Genomic DNA, 17,494 nt, shown 5'->3' on the forward strand with positions numbered 1-17,494 from the left:
TGCTACCGCCTACCCCAATCTCCCTACTGCCTTCTTCCTCTCAATTCCTGTTTTTCCAACCTCTGACAGCAACTTCCAGTCTGATTGGGATGGGATGCCTCTTCACCATAGCTAATTAAACAACCATGTCGGCCAGCCTATTCATGCAGTCATGCACCACATCTCTGCCGTGCTCAGATTTCCTCTCAAATCCCTCTTCACGTTGCTCTTTGCACGACGTTATAAGCCAAGGTTGTGTGGATGACATCAGGGAGCTGGAATCTTTGCTTCAAATCCACCCCTGGATTTAAAGCATCAGCGAGTTTCAAGAGAGTCGTTGTCATTTGATTTCATTGGGTGCTGCTGGTCTTGTTCCCTCCTTGACAAATTTGATGCCCAGTGAGAATTCACAAACATGCTGACTTAGACCATTGCCCCAGCACGAAAATGACAATGCACCGGTTTTTACCCAAAGCCCGTCTTGCTTTCTATATTCCCAAATTGTCGGGTGAGTCGAAGGCGAGTACAGTACAACAATTTGACATATCCGGTATATCTATTCTTCCAACAGGACAATTGTTGCTGTCTTCAAGGCCAGATGTTGCCTTAACTATTGAAGCCTTCATTCTCTGTCCTTTAAAAGCTGTGGAATGCTCTTGGGACAGACGCATCCAGCCAGCATATTCATACAAAACTAGGCCGGGTGTGTGTGTGTCTGTGTGCGTGTGTGTGTGTGCGTGTGTGTGTGTGCGTGTGCGCGTGTGTGTGTGTGTGTGTGTGTGTGTGCGTGCGTGCGTGCATGCGTTTAAAAGGAAGGGTCCAATCGTGGTCTTCCTTAAAGAAAGGAAAAGAAATGTGCAACATGATTTTTGTATTTCTTTATTCTTCATGTGGGATCTTCGGGTTGCACTACGTAGCACATCTGGATTGTGTCTAAACAAACATGCCAGTCTGACCTCAGCTCCAACAACACTCAGACGTTGTTTCGTCATCCCGAGGCCTCATGCCATACGTTGGCTGCAATAGGGGATTTGACGGGCTGTATGAGTGAGCGTGCGTGTGTGTGCTGTATAAGTGAGCGTGCGCGTGTGTGTGCGTGCGTGCTTGTGTGCATGCATGTGTGTTTTACCGTATGTATGTAGTGATTCCCTGTGCGCACATGTGCAAGAATTCATGTGCACAAGTGTAGCAGAAGTGTGCTAATGCGTGAGCTAAAACTAGCAGAGCGAAAGGTGCAATGTAGCCGCTGAAGTGAGGACATGTCGAGAGAGAAAATAGACTGTTCAAGCTGGGGATGCCTCCTGAGGACTCAGGTGTTTTCACACAGGAAGATGGAGGACGAGAAGCAGGGGGTTGGGGGTTTTGAAAGTGTGCGCATGTGTGTGTGTGCGTGCGTGCGTGATTGTGTGCTGTGTATGTGAGAGAAAGAGAGAGAGACCGCGACAGACAGAAAGAGGGTGGAAAAGAGGGGTGTAGAGCTGAAAGTGTCAGACTGTGGCAAATGATCAGAGGACAGTATAATGCCAGCCTCATACATATTGAGATCGGTGTTTGCCTCAATCTCTTCCACTCTTTGTCACTATATTTCATGTTATTCTTGGATTGTATCCCTACTTTATTGCATTTTGTACTCTAATGCACATTTTAAACCGCATTTTATGTACAATTTTGTAGGGGAAAAATTATCTGATATTATTTTTTACTTCCCGTCAAGGTGAAATTATTATTCATAATAATTATAGCAAAAATAGTAATAATAATTATAATAATAATGATGATGGCAATGTACATGTTATAGGTCCCATTCAGAGAGGAAAAAGTTTAATTTTGGGCTCATTATTTTTCATATCACTTAAACTTGGCATTTGAACAGGAGTATGTGGACATTTTGTATCCAACATACTCCACCCAAATCATACTACAATTACAAAGTAAATGTACTGTAGTAGTCATCAGAAATCTTCCGGGTAAACACTGTTATAGCTTAATGGAGATGGCAGTAATGTTACAATGATGAACGGTAGATTAACAAAAAAATGGTTAGGCTATCAGCATCTAAGTCAGGGGTCGGCAACCCGCGGCTCCTTCGCATGCCCCTAGAATTTTTGCAAAAATGCATGAAAATGGAAAAATATGTTGTTGTTTTTAAAATATGGTTTGTATACGCCAATCATGACACAACCATTCTTATGCTGTAAAAATGTATGAAGTTGTAAATATATTGAAATTTCCGAATTTAAGAATGACGCCAAATAGAAAAATTGCGTTTTAGCCTGCGACACAGCACAGGTGTGTTGAAAACAAAAAGGTGTGTGAGTGATGGGCCACGGATTCAAAAGGCAAAAAGAAAAAGATTGCTGATGAGAAGAGAGGCTTTAAGAAAGAATGGACTCAACTATTTCCTTTCATTGGCAATGCTGAAGCATTGCCTTCGTGTTTGATTTGCAATGAGAAGTTGTCAAATAACAAGAAGAGGAATTTGGAGCGACGTTTTCAGTTGGAACTGAGAGGAAATGTGCAATTGTAGTGCTGGTGGAGAAATTTGAGGACCGAAAAAACACTTTCAAGAAGTGGATTGCATCTCCAAACTCTTCTACTGGTGCAAGTTTTGTTCCAGCCAGGGAGATATTAAAGTGCGTATCTTGGGACTTCAAAAACAAAACCGAGATCATTCAGAAAATTAAAGACATGCCTCTCCGCACAAACAATATCACCGATCAACAAATCAAGGACATCAATTCAGCTCCAGCTTTTTCTCAATTGCCTGTGATGGATGACTCGTGGGAAGTGACCGATATCGACACAGACAGCTCTGCTATGCAGGTACGTGAACTCTAATGGGCCGCAAGAAGAAATGATCAAATTCATACCATTATATATATATATATATATATATATATATATATATATATATATATATATATATATATATATATATATATATATATATATATATATATATTTTTTTTTTTATTTCAATAGTAGGCATACAATTTATGTATTGACAGTCTGTGTTGCATTATAAAAGGCTTTTAGATCTTTGCGGCTCCAGCCAGGTATGTTTTTGGGGTTTTTTTGGGGCCAATGTGGCTCTTTGAACATTTTGGGTTGCCGAACCCTGTAATAGACAAATTTACGATTTATTAATTACTTTTCCAACAATGGACTTTATTATTTTATTTTTACATAATGCTAACATTGACGGTTTGCTTCTGACATGGGGCAACTATTGGATGGGAAGAATCTTCTTGCAACACTGTATTTTCAGCACTAGAGCGCAGCATTTAATTAAAGCTGGCTGCTGGATGCTGAAAGGATTAATTTTATGAATTTCATTTTCATGGCGCATCTATTCTGCTCGTACCACTAGAATAATTGATCTTAAAAAAAATTCCACCCATTATGAGGAAGGTGACATTCAAATTATTGGGGCTGAGAAGTTTTGATTGGATGGGCTGCTTCAGTGAAGAATTTAGAGATTATTTGAAATGATAATGTGACTGAAGAAGCTGTGCAACCGCAAATATGTTTTCACATTTTGTAAGGTGTTTATGAACAGTTTCAACATTTTAACCACTACTTTTAAAGACTCGACACTGTTTTACAGCACACCAAAAATTGGATAATATCACTGATCTCACTGTTCACCTTCATGAAAATGTGCCCATGGTTACTTCACTGCCTTGTATTGTGGGGCCAATGCCAAGTATACTATAGAATACGGTACAGAACCAAAGGTAAACATTTCCAACAAATGAATCGATATCTATTTACAATATTGCTTGGACACAATTACATTCATCACCTCAGTGCGATTCATCCTTCACACAGTCACTCATGGAAACAGAAAAGTAATTCCGTCCGACTGCAGGCGAGCGAGAGCTCGGGATTTCATGACAAAGCGCACTGGCAATATATGTATAATTGCTGTATAATGTGACCAACTTCAGGCAAAACACTACCGCTTTTATCCATGTGGAGCCGCCATAATCAACAAAAACTAGAATGTATCTACTGGGTTTTAAAGAGGCTCCAACAATTAAACCAAAAAGGAAAGATTCTTCTTTGCTATGCTGCCAGAGATGAATCCATTTGACTTTGGGCTGATTAAAAATTTACTTGTCTTAATGCTGTGTTTGTTTGAGGTACATTTTGCGCTTAGTAAGTGTAGCTCTTTTAGAGTGATTTACACAAAAGCTGCAATATAGACTTGTGGAACATATAGGCTATGGAATAGTTCATTAAAATTGGAAGCAGATACGTTTAACGTTGTGAAATATCACAGTAATGTTGTTGGAGCTTCTACTCTCGGTAGATTACATTTTAAAAATTGCAGGTAAAACTGTTTATGATACATTTGTTTGCATGTAGGATACGAAAACGATAGGATCCTTTGTCGATTTCTTTCTTTAATTTCTCATCTGGCAAAACAGCATTGAAATTAGCAGAGCGAAACATACAATTTACACAACGCATTAAACAAAGGAAAGGCCCAAAAATTATGGTTTTGAGACCCATCAGAAATCTGCAAATCTGCCAGATAATGAAATTGAATTGTTTATTATTGTGTATTATGAAATCCATATTTGATTGTCCGCTTAGCTACATTTCAAAGCTGGACCATGGTCAAGATAAGTAATTTTAAACTTAAAACGTTTTGGTCTTTTAAAGTTGCAAATAAAAATAAGTGAGTATGAGGCTTTGTAAAACTCTCTGGCAGCTACCATAGATACATGCACTCAACCATTTTAATCAAATAGTGATTCTCATCTTTTATACCATAGTATGACCGGGCTGATGTTGGACGGATCGGGGACGAGGACGGAATGGGTCTGGGGATGGCTGTATTATGGAACAGAGGGACGATGATGGGAATATGTCCAGGTCGGGGACGAAGGAAGGACAACGGACTGGCATAATAATAAAAAAATAAAATCATAATAATTTTAATAATAATAAAAACAGCTCACTAGTCTTTATTTATTGAACTGCACATCTCTGAAACAAAAACATCTCACATACATACATACATACAAGGGAATCGCGAATAAATAATTATAACTATATATGTATATATATAAACTTTGTTTCTCGCTCTCTTTCTATCTCCCTATCTCTCGCTGTCTCTCTGTGTGTGTCTCTGTCTCTCTCTGTCTCTCTCTCTGTCTCTCTCTCTCTCTCGCTCTCTCGCACCCCAGCGCGCGCACCTTTGTCGGTCTCTCCACAGGCTCAGGAGAAGACAAAGGTACTCTAGAATGGATTTACGGCGGTAGTCACCGTTAGTTGAGATGGTCAGATTGATGTTTTTCTACTCGGATGCTGTTTAGCGTCGCTTCTGCTCCAGCATCATGGCAACCATCGGGGAATTCGACCCACTCAACACAAGAGTCCCTGCAACTAAAATAGAAGTTACCGTCTCGTGCCGGTAAGGTCAAACTCTTACGCATACACTTACCGATGTTTTAACCGCTGACATGTAAGTTCAAGATGTACCTGTCTACTAAAGTTTACGCTTTTTCATTCTTTTTTTCTTTTATATTTTTTCTATCTATCTATCTATCTATCTATCTATCTATCTATCTATCTATCTATCTATCTATCTATCTATCTATCTATCTATCTATCTATCTATCTATCTATCTATCTATCTATCTATCTATCTATCTATCTATCTATCTATCTATCTATCTATCTATCTATCTATCTATCTATCTATCTATCTATCTATCTATCTATCTATCTATCTATCTATCTATCTATCTATCTATCTATCTATCTATCTATCTATCTATCTATCTATCTATCTATCTATCTATCTATCTATCTATCTATCTATCTATCTATCTATCTATCTATCTATCTATCTATCTATCTATCTATCTATCAGTCCATCAGTCAGTCCATCGATCAATCTATCGAGCTAGCTTTGATTGAAATAAAACATTATCTGCTTCCTATGTGACTCATTGAAATTTAGTGTTGGAATGACAACACCAGGGCTGACAATCGCCTCAAGCAGACCCCTGGATGTGTATAATTATTTTTATTCCCTGCCCCCCCTAAATCAGTGACCTTTTGATTTCCCTGCTCTCAAGGAAATGGTTGAGCTGAGCAGCAGGTGCATGCATAGGAGCTATTAAATGCATTCCATGCAGTCTAAATTGCTCCTGCATAAAGTCCAGCCACGACTCTGAAGATTAGCATTGAAATCCACAGTCATTCCTGATGCACTGATGGATTCTTTCAACAGTTTTTTTGTATTTCAAGATGCATGTTTGCACACAAAGGAAGGCACGCTATTAGAAATCATCTTATCATGGGCATTTTTCTAAAAAATGAATAATAAAAATGCCCAGAATGGATTTTTTCTTAGTCTCCTGTTTGGTGTCATCGTGGCTCATCTAGTTTAGCAACGGGTCACTTTATTGGCACAATAAATCGAGCCGTAAACCCCGGTCAGCCTTGTTGCTCCCATCAGCCTAGCCGTGTGCTAAATGTCTCTTCAGTCCACTCCTGAATAATGAATGGCTGGTTTGCCTGTGTAGTCCCTCCTCTGATCAGCCTCTCTTGAGCTAGCGACACATCTCAGTGGACATAAGCTTTGAATTTTGGTTCAATCCCAAGAAACATAAATAAACATTTGCCACAGCCAAATTAGATTTAGCTTCAAATGTGTCTCAATGGTCACCCAAAAATGAATACCGTTTCTATGTATAGTGGAACATCAAAGGATTACCAAAATCCATTTCAGTAACCTAATCAATCTCAGATTTTGCTCATATTGAAACAATAACTCAAAGATAATAATATAAGCAGAAATAATAAACTCCGGGGAAAAACTCCCCCAACCAATAGAGTCAGAGGTGAGCTGGTGCCACCCCAGCCAATTTGATTGTGAGATAAACCTTGGGCGATTCCTTGGGCATTTTGGCTGCTTGTAACCTGAATCTTGTTGTTTTGGTCCCGACCCACAGCTCTTGCCGATGACTATTTTTGCAATCGTGCATCAATGAGACTTTGTCAAATGGCAATTTCTGAGTCCCATAAAGTACAGTATAGTATGCTGACAGTGACTGATGACGCTGTAGCATTCAACCATCTGGGATTGAAAATCCTACAAAATAAATTGGCTTCTTGCTTTGAAAATTTTAAATTTGTCTGACATCTAGACCAAGTGTCAGTTTAATAAATTTCATACAGAATTTTTATTTCAAGCAATCATAAGTCATGATTGTGAAAGTCAGAGTGGGAAAGATTGGTTTTCACTGGATTTTTTTTCCCCACAGGAATCTTCTGGATGTGGATACTTTCTCGAAGTCTGATCCTGGTATGTATGATTTATTTCACACCTGACCAAAAAAAAAAAAAAAACAGACAGGAACCTTGCATCATATCCAAGCCAAAAAGGCAATGAACAGCATAATGAATTTTGTTTAATTCTTAAACCAGTAAATAAGACAAAAATGGTCAGCGCTGATTCTTAAATCAGTAAATAGGACAAAAATGGTCAGCGCTGATGATGATGCAGGTCCCTGCCGATGCAGGGAACAATAAAACCTTACAGCAGAATTATAGTGTCAGTGTTGAAGGTAGGTCAAGATACTGCCAGTGTGAAGTCAAATGAAAGTTACAGCTATAAGAAAAAAACATAGGTCATATGAATGTCATTCTTGGATAATATTGTGAAGCCTTGGTGTCAAAGTGTATGTTCCCTGGATACCCTGATCAAGAATTCCATCAAAACCTGTGGCCCTTTGTTCACTTATTAAGACACAAGGGAGCATGAGCAATTTTTGGTATTTCAGCTATAGTAGGGTATTGATGTTATGCAGTAAGCTCCTCATAATATGTTACAAATGTTTCCATGCACCTTTCGCCTTTTGGCAGTTGCATCTCTGAAATCTTTACATGTGACAGGTATCGACGTATCTTGCAGATACTGCATTTAGAATGCCAAAATGATGGCTAAATATTTGTGCTGACATACAGTAATGTAGTACTCCTAAGATCTCATTTGTGCGTGGATGTGTATACTCAAGAGCATCGGAAGCCCAAGTATTAGAAAATACCTGTAATTATTGCCTCTACATCACTGCAACATGACTTAATCAGGCCATTCATTGTGAGAAAGTAGCACACACCAAGCCTGAAATAGAGCATCAAATATTCAAAAACAAACCTTTCAGACTAGATGTGCATAAATTTTGCATTGCAATTTCATGTCTTCTCCAAATGGGTTTTAATATCAAGTTCACTAAATGAAGCTTTGGTTTAAGAAAAAAGGATGAACACGTGTGAAAGTATAAATATTCAGTCCACCAAAGGTCATCCTGGCAAGTCTGGTTAAGACCTGCGGGAGGTTATTTTGTGTGACCTCATTAGCCCAGGAAACAATTTGCAAGAGCAAAACAGCAATACTGAGCTGATATTTTTAAAACATGATTCAATAGTTCTCAAGGTATGAGCCGGGAAAGCATCCAACCTGAACCTTAACGCTAAAGCTACATTAGAGAGTGTCTCAGCTGGTCCCCCAATATTATAGATGACTAAAGTAGGTTATCCATGGTTGCCATGGCAATGTTGCAATTTATTGTTCTCTTTACAACAACAATATGTTCCATCCAAAGTTGAATAATTTATAGTTAGGCCATATCTTTGCACAACTGCAAAACCCTTTCTTTTAAAAGTGGACCATGTGCCAAATTTTAAAGGTATTCTCTGGGCACAGCCATTTTCAGGTTCACTCCACAGATGTTCAATTGGCTCATGGACGGGGCTCTGACTAGGTCATCCTTATTCTGTCTTTTTTGTGGTGAAGCCAAAGGATTGTTTATTTCTAACTAAAAGTTGAAACTCATCTTCATCTTTTTAAAACGTATTGTTTGGTGCCAAAGTTGACTCTGTGGTCCCATAGCTTTAACCAATATTCCTGTTTTGCTGCCGGGGTATCATTAGTTTGATGGTTTGAGGTTATGAAAAAATGATTAGGTGATGAATAAATATACTGGGAATGACACCTACTGTATCTAGCGATGGCTCTCTGGTTTGTTTATCTTTTAACCAGACGCCGCAAATATTTTAGGAGTGCCAGAGGAACTGTCCTTTTGAAAGTGCCGAGTGTTGACACACGATCCAAAACAAGAGATATTTGTCAGGGTCAGCCATTTTGCCTTGAAGTCATTGCGAAGTCCTGGAGCCATTGTTGTGTTCATGCTTCACTTTGACATAGTCGCCCCCACCTACTTAATGTTTACCTGGTTTAATCAGCCAGTTAAATAATATTAAGGTAATCTTTTAGACGGCAGTGGCAAACATGTTTGTTAAACAGTATTTCACATTGGAGGATGAATAAGAGATGTCAACGTAAGCAAAACCTGGTGCATTTCAAACTTTAGTTAATGCTCCCACTGAACATATTGTAGAGAGAAAAATAAGTCCCACACTGTTATTTTTAAATGAAAAGGGAGACAATATGAAGGATGAGAGAAGATATTAAAGCACAGTTTTGTTTCATCGTCAAAGCGTCCAGTATAAGTAAATAAAAATGGTCTCTGAACATAATCGAAGTGACAGGGCCATTCAGGAATCCCAGAATAGTGTTTTAGTCAGAAAACAACGTGGGCGCGTTTGTTCTATCTATAACAGTACCAAAGAGCCTTTCGAAGAAAATTACATGGAAGCGCTTGACTGCTGCAGCTGATCGTTTAGACTGTGGCATTACCAAAGTTGGATTAAAGCTTTGCCTTGATGGCACAGGTAGACAGACCTAAGTTCAACAGCAACGTTATTGTAATAGTCCATTGACAGGACAGCATTTGGTTTGAAAGTGTAAGAAGGAGGAGCAAGTGGTCAAAGAAACAAGTCTACTGGACCAACGAGACATTGAAGGAATTCAAAGGGCAAGATCTTTGTTAAATCCGTTAACGCGATTACTGGGCATCTCAAGAAGCTGGTAGTGAATTCTAGTGGCCCGGGCTTCATTTTAAATAAATCACGTATTATTGCAGATAAGATGCATCAATATATGTGTCTATTAAACACTGAAGGTGAAAGCAACAGAGTTGATCAGAGATATCATAACTTTATACAATATCAACTTGGGAGTGAGCCCTGTTTTTTTGTTCATAATGGTGTAAACACAAGCAAACTAGCTTTGACTGTCATCCAGAAAAACATTAAATTGGGCATTACTTGCTCTGACAGAATGCATAACATACAGTACATGTGAGATATTCCAATCAACCACTCCATTTACATTCACAGGCACCCTCTGCATCAGCCTCATCTGGTGGCTATTTTGACAGGAATCATGCATACGAGTAAATCCCAAGCCACTAATACGAGTGCAATTTAGGTGACAGGATAGACGTAATTAACAGAGTGGGCGCCATACAGGAGATAGGAGATTGACGTGATGTAAATGGTTTAATTAAATCACACAGTCATAATCAGGGATACAAGTAATCTCTGTAGACCGCTGATTGTGTAAAATGCTAAATTTAGGGTTACATTTTTCCGCTCATTCATATCATTCAGAACTAATCAGCGTCAATTAGTAAATGGGTCAGAGAGATAGTCTGAAACTACCGTTTCATCATCTGACTCATAACTCTTGACAACATTGAAATTCCTAGTGACAAAAATAATTTTTGAACACTTCATCAACTTTTTTCTAAAAAGTATAGAATAAAGATGCACAATATACTTCACAGTTATGGTGAATTTATGTACTTTTCATTTGGATAGTTCAGTGGAACTATATATGAGTGCTGCTGTAAATAGGGAATTATTTTATGACACAAACAAGGTGACAAAAAATCCTGTGACCCAAATCATTGAAATTGTGTTTTGTGCCACACCGTCCACTGTATACGTACCACTCGCACTCACGCCTCTGGACAATTGGCCTAGCATGCATATCTTTGGAATGTGGGAGAAAACCAGAGTACCTGTAGGAAACCCACGCAGGCACGGGGAGAACATGCAAACTCTACACAGGAACCCCGGAGCCTGTAGCGCTGAACTGTGAGGGGCAGGTGCTAAGCAATGCTCCACTGTGAAATCTTAAGTATTTAATGATGTATGTAAATATTTTTTTTTCAGCATTAATCAACCTTCAGTACTCCATTTTTATTCATGAGAATCTGTACTGTACTTGCCTGCCATGGATAGGTAACCCCAGGTACTGTGAAGGTTAGTTTGCAATACCTAAAAATGTCAAAGCTGTCTTTTCTCAGGGCACCGTTTTATTCTGTCACCCACCTCAAGTACTTTGGCAAGTGTTATTCCAATTCCAGGAAGTCAATGATCCAGACCTCAACTCAATTTCCAGACCTTCTGCTTGAATAATTGGTCATCTGTCTCCACATCAGTGTAAGATGCAAAATGCGACACCGAAATTCTGTGAAGTGCTCTGTAAGCTAAAAGGGCAAGTCTCGAGTCGTTTGTGACATTACGGTGAATGATGTCACACTTACTAAACAGGGGGAAGCGATAACGTACTTGACAGTACCTCAGTATATCTTTGTAGAGACCCTTGGGGGCGGGGCAATTGCATGCACATACTCACACACAAGGGGTGAGAGAACATCAGAGCGAGGATTCAAAGGCTTCTTTGAAGGCACTTTGATGGCACTCCATATTCGATGATACTTTCTATACCTTTAACCCAGCCACAAAAAGTCACTCTCGTTTCAATGCAAGATTGAATCACTATTTTGTCTCTCCCAAAGCAGTCAGATTTTTGCATTGTGAGGCAGATGGACTCGCGAGAATACATGCTACAATTTCAGCTATTTTGCCAGTCCTCAAGCCGGATACTATTGTGGTGGGCACAGAATAGTGTGAGCCAGATGGTTTAGATGTCATGAAAGTGACAGCAGCAGCAGTTTTACCAGAACTGGGAAACAAGACTCATAACTCATAAAGTTACTCCTTTAACTAGTCAATTTAGCAATGTGCTTGTGATGATACCATGGATTGAGAAGAAGTGGTTGCTCGATGGCAGCGAGTCCGAGTGCGCAGTCTCTCCCTCGGAGAAGAGGAGTCGTGTCGCGACACATTCCCCACAATGTAAATTGTTTACTTCACTGTAAGATTGGGATCTTAGCGGGAGAAATGATCGATTGGGAGTTACTTGTTAGATAAAGTTGAAAGTCGAGAGTCTACCGCCTGAATTGGGAAAATAGACAAGCACCCTTTATAACGCTAAGCAGAATAGTTGCATAGCTAGTGTAATCTATTGTAGACATGACCAATTATTTAGCTTTAAGAGAATCAATGACAGCTCCTATTGGTTGTTGCCAAGTAGTGGATTCCACAGCTTACCTGACCTCATCACATAATGGGAGCCGTGTGGAATTTTATGCAAATCCGAGACAGGGCTGAGTTAGACTAGAGTTTTCCCACCCCAAATGAGTGATGCAATTTGTTAATGGTTGAGTACAATTCTCTGAGCTGAATAATGCTATAGATGCACCAGAACACATTTTGCACTTCTCTTTTCAGAATAAGTGAATGCTTGAATCTGAGTTCATTGGTAAATTGCTATCCTTTTTTAAAGTCATTTTGACCACCAACGCTGTTTTGCAGAACAAAATGCCAAGATGGTGAAGATTGTCTGTGAAGTGCCTCTCTACTCATCTAATTTATTGATGCCTTAGACTTTGTCCTTGGAGATGTTGCACTGTGTTGCCTGGGCATCGTGTAAATTGAATCAGAGTTTGTGCTTCTCCGCCACCAAATTGCTTGATGCCTGGATGTGTTTGCCCACACATGGAGGAGTAACTGTGTGATCAATTTTCATTCCTCCATCTGCAGTCAAGATCAAGGAAACTTGCCAGTGGAGTGATATACTGTATATATCTATTTTTTTCTCTGATGCCTTTAGACAGTAAGACGTACATCAGCATCATAGGACCCTGGAGGAAGCAATCACCTCTTCAATTTCAAGGTTGATACGTTTTGTAAATTTACCCTTCTTGTTGTCCAACATACACAAGACACTTTTCTGACTATTTCTGGTCTTATATCCTTTCAAACTACCATCTATCTCTCAGTCAAATGGACATCATTGTTAGTTTCCTCTTAAATGTATAATGCAAGCGAATAAAGTTGCTTTGTTGTGCCCCTTTGGCAGAACCTCATCCAGAGATTTTCCTGTGTGCAGAGCACAGGTCATAGCTGTTGTTGGATTATATTCAAGTTGTGTGCTCATAAAAATGCCAAAAATATCTTTCTTCAAAATCTTTCTTCAGTTTTGTCAAAGTTAGAAGATGCCACATAGGATTGTTCAAAAAAGTTTCGCTTTAAGACCTACTAGTATGTAATTGCTTCATTCCCCAACTTTTCTGACATTTATTAAATTCTATACCATTTGCAAAAGAATGTGTTCTCTCCTTACCTGAATAAATAAATGTTAAATAAAATGAAACTGACTTTCAGTAAGTTAACCAGTAATATTTTCTTGTTTTTGTAACAATATGTGCTATTTTTTTACTCTTATTAAAAGAGTTCTTGGTCACATGAAATAATCTTGGAGAGAATATCAAAGACTCTTCACATTATGCATTATTAAAATTCTTACTATACGTTCAGATCAATTATGCAAACGTGCTGCATGTGGGCTTATAGCACTGGGACTGACCCTAGCTGCTAGTTTCTTTGCTGCCTGTTGTAATGATGAATCTATATTAATCAAACCACTTCAAAACAAAGTCATTTTAGGATTAGTCAATCAATATTTATAATGCATAGTCTGTTGATATTCTATTAGTGTTCAACAAGAGGTTCAGTTTAACTTACATTTTTGCGTTGATATTAGTCTTATGGTATTTACACGAGTGCCTTTAGGAATTTTTACCAGTAGACACAGTTAACCTGCAGCTGTTGAATCGAATGAATTAGAAAATATTAAATAATTACATACAAAATGGCAAAGGTTTCTGTTTTTATTAGATTCGTGAAAATGGTAGCCATCTTCTGCAAAACAAATAAGGAAATGTCCTCTGTGTGATCATTTATTTATCTTCATTCAAATGCCTCAATGGACAGCTGACTATAGTATGTTATTATGTTTTAGTCTCAGTTGTATATGTCTAATAAATAATACATCTGAATCACAGCTGAGCCATAGAGAGTAGTGTTGGTATTCAAATTACCCACAAATACATTTCAGCTCATTTTTTGCAAGTACGCAGTATGAAACCATTTTGTATTCATGAAGGCTTGTTGCAATTTCTGCTGTCAGTCAGTGTTTTAAAGATGCTGCTTCTTTTAATAAGAGTCCTTCCCGGGAGGAAGTCACTAGTGTTGACCTGTATACTCATTACCATCTTGTTGAACGACTTTGTCGTTGCCCTTGAGGAGTCACAAGCTTTGTGTGCATCCCCAAGCTTGTGAAGTCGTCTGTGTCTGGAGCACAGTAGATCGAGCAGGAGATTATGAATTCAAAGAAAAGCAAATTTTTCTTCAAAGAAAATACTATGTGACATATGCTTTTGAAGCCTTACTCTCAACTAAATAGTTGGGGTTAGTCTCAAATTAACAGTCTCTAATTATATTTACCATTCTAATGAATGAAGATGCATTTAATTTGTTCTATCTTCTCCTAAAACAAACATTTTAAAAATGCGCACATTTAACATGTTTTTGTCAAAAGATAAATTGTGCTCAACAATTTTGAACTGTAGGAAAACACACCAGATTTGTTCTCCGTGTAACCTGCAAACCTGGAAAATGCGAGCACATAACATACGTGTACCTAATATGTGCTCCTTCTTCTTCTATTTGGAGTAAACAAAACCAAAAAATGCGAATCAATGTTGGCTGGATGTCATGAAGTGAACTGCGGCCGTGTATCATCGGCAGTCTGAAGTGCACTCGTAGCTATAATTTCGATCAGTTAAAGGCAATAATATTGGTCAAGTGAACGCCCGCGTCTAAATAATCTCTTTGCAAGCATTTCTTTTTGCGCTAATTTGAAAGGCTGAAAGAAGACTTTCCCAGACAAAGGGACAACGGTAAGAGAGGTGATTCCTCCTGACATCCTCTGCTCTGCCACTGCTCAACTCTGCTGCACTGTATATAATGTGATTTGTGCTTGCACGCAACTTCAGTCTTTTTCTAAGTCACCTGGGCCCTTGCTGTTCGGTAGTCCATTGTCAAGAATTGTATTTAGAGGTAGGCCTTCGAGTGCTGGCAATGAATAGCCGTGTGATTTGGCTGCTCTGAGGCTGAGCAGATGGGGATTTTCCTCTCTCAGTCACTTTCCATAAAAGAGGTAATCAGTCAGGTTCTTTGGCTGACACTCCATTGGATTAGTGTGATGTCGCCGCCGTGCTTTGGTGCTGTTACTCTGCAACCTTGGGGAGATACCAAGGTCCCATGACTTTGATTGCAGACAAAATGCTTTTGGTGGCTTGGACGTCATTACATGTTGGAGACGAGACAGAATCGGTGCGATTTAGGGATTGAATCTCTACCTATTGTTCGCAATCATTCATTTATGACACAAGGATGAACAAAAGCCATTGGAACAAATATGGCTAACAATCTAACAAAGGAATGTTCTGCCAAAGATGCATTACTGAAAAGACTCCCTGCCTTCTGCTCTTTCTCTGTTATCTCCCCTCAGTTAATTGCTCATTAGGAGGAAAAATGTGGTTTTAATCGTTTGCTGGTCCAAAACTGTCTGAAGTTCATTCCACCTAATCAGTTTCAGACAAACATGCAGTGGCTAATTGTTCCCATTGAAACACAAAAAGCAACACTTGACCAATCATTAAAACATCCAATTAGAGACCCTCTCTAGCGGGTCTTGTTTGTATGCTTAAGCAAGCACATTTGTGTTTAATCTTAACATGGCAAAGTGATGAATTTGTGGGTTTATAATTTGGTTGTTATAATTGCTTATTTATGCAGCTGAGCTGCAGACCAGAAACAAAAGCTCTGGTTTGTAAGGAAACCATGCTGTAACATTTTGTATACATTCAAAGTCAGTGTGCTGGTGTGGCTGTTTTTTTTTGTTGTTTTTTTTTAACAAAAAAAATATGTTATGTGTGATACTATTCTATCTTCAAAAACCTGGTTATTCATTTATGATTTGAAAATGTGGATGTGTAATTTCCGGTGTGAAGAACCATTTACACATCAAGCTTGTGTTACATTTCGAATATTACTATGTGATCACATTTTGGTAAATACTGTATATGAGAGGAATTTCTACCAGAAACATGTTTCCACAATTGGCTGAGAAATCCTTAACTCATTGGTTTTGCAATTGAGAAAGGTTTCTGTACACTTCTTTTCAACCAAGTGTACTGAATTAATTCGTGTCTCACTCTTTTCTTTTCAGTGGTGGTTCTATATCTGCAGGCTATAGGAACCAAAGAGTGGAGGGAGGTAGGAAAAACATTTATTTTCAGTATATGCCAGCATCCTATGTTTTATTGTGTGACACACAACACACCTTTATTGACCATAAGCGTGAGTGACTTTCCAAAATGCGGAGACGCAAATTAAAAAGCATCAACCTCCTCAATGGCGATACAAAGTGTAATCACAGTCTGAAAAATGCTGCCTGAGTTATAAAAAAAAAAAAAACAGTGAAGATTGAATTAGAAAAGACAAAAGACGAACAGCACATTGTTAAAAAAAGAGAAAAAAGAGAACGTCCAGTCATGAATAAGGATACAAGGATGCACAAGAGAGATTAATGGTTTGTCTCATTAAATGGGAGCGATCCTCCCCCTGCCATCTTGCAATATTCCTCTCTGTCTTTACTACTAATGGCAGGGGGTTGAGACCGTTCGTTCATTGCCTCTTCCTTCACCTGTTTTGTCACGTTTCAATGTTACTTTTTTTTTCCAAGAGGTGAAAGATGCATCCGTCAAATCCTGGATATGGCGGATATGTTACACATTACTGCCATGAAATCATCAGCCAAAAATAAATGGAAAATTCCAAGTTAACTTTTATGTTCATTGGAAAATTTGCCATATGAACAAATGTTCTCGGATAAACAGTAACTTTTAGAGTTGTTCTCATTTTTTTACTACTTATCTTTCTTGTTTGATTGATACATTAGAGAAATCAGAGATTCTGTAATGAAATACCTGTTCTAAGACAAAGTTATACTCTCCCAAGTAACAGTCAGGCCAAGACCGAAAACATTTGGATTGGAAATCAAAAGATGACTTTGATACGTGCATCAATATTTCAGTTCTTATTTTGAAGGGCTTCGTTTTAGCTCCGGTACACAATTTAGAACATAGCACCTTTTGTTTGAACCCATCAAATTTTCATGTATGCAAAAGCTTTGGAACAGTAAAATATCATTTATATATATATAATTTATAATTTATAATTTACTATTTAGTAAATAAAATATTTTGCTGGATGATTTAGGATCCCTCGAGAAGTTTAGTTGCATCGATCTTTAAAACACCAGACAAAGGTCTTGTTCAAAATGGTGGCTCCAAATCCAATTTCTGTCATACCCCACACTGTATCGGTC

At 38.5% G+C, this 17,494-nt stretch overlaps 1 protein-coding gene across 1 annotated transcript in view; it reads left to right on the top strand.

Moving 5' to 3' along the window:
* Positions 1 to 5,200: 5,200 nt before the first annotated feature.
* cpne9 (copine family member IX) overlaps positions 5,201 to 17,494 on the top strand; it is a 49,723-nt gene continuing 37,429 nt past the window's right edge. The window contains exons 1-3 of the mRNA XM_061272866.1: positions 5,201 to 5,404; positions 7,266 to 7,306; positions 16,334 to 16,380. Coding sequence (XP_061128850.1) covers positions 5,328 to 5,404; positions 7,266 to 7,306; positions 16,334 to 16,380 — 165 coding nt within the window. The 5' untranslated portion in view covers positions 5,201 to 5,327. The remainder of the gene's footprint in view (positions 5,405 to 7,265; positions 7,307 to 16,333; positions 16,381 to 17,494) is intronic.

The sequence above is a fragment of the Syngnathus typhle genome, linkage group LG2 (assembly GCF_033458585.1).
Source record: "Syngnathus typhle isolate RoL2023-S1 ecotype Sweden linkage group LG2, RoL_Styp_1.0, whole genome shotgun sequence".
Taxonomy (NCBI): Eukaryota; Metazoa; Chordata; class Actinopteri; order Syngnathiformes; family Syngnathidae; genus Syngnathus; species Syngnathus typhle.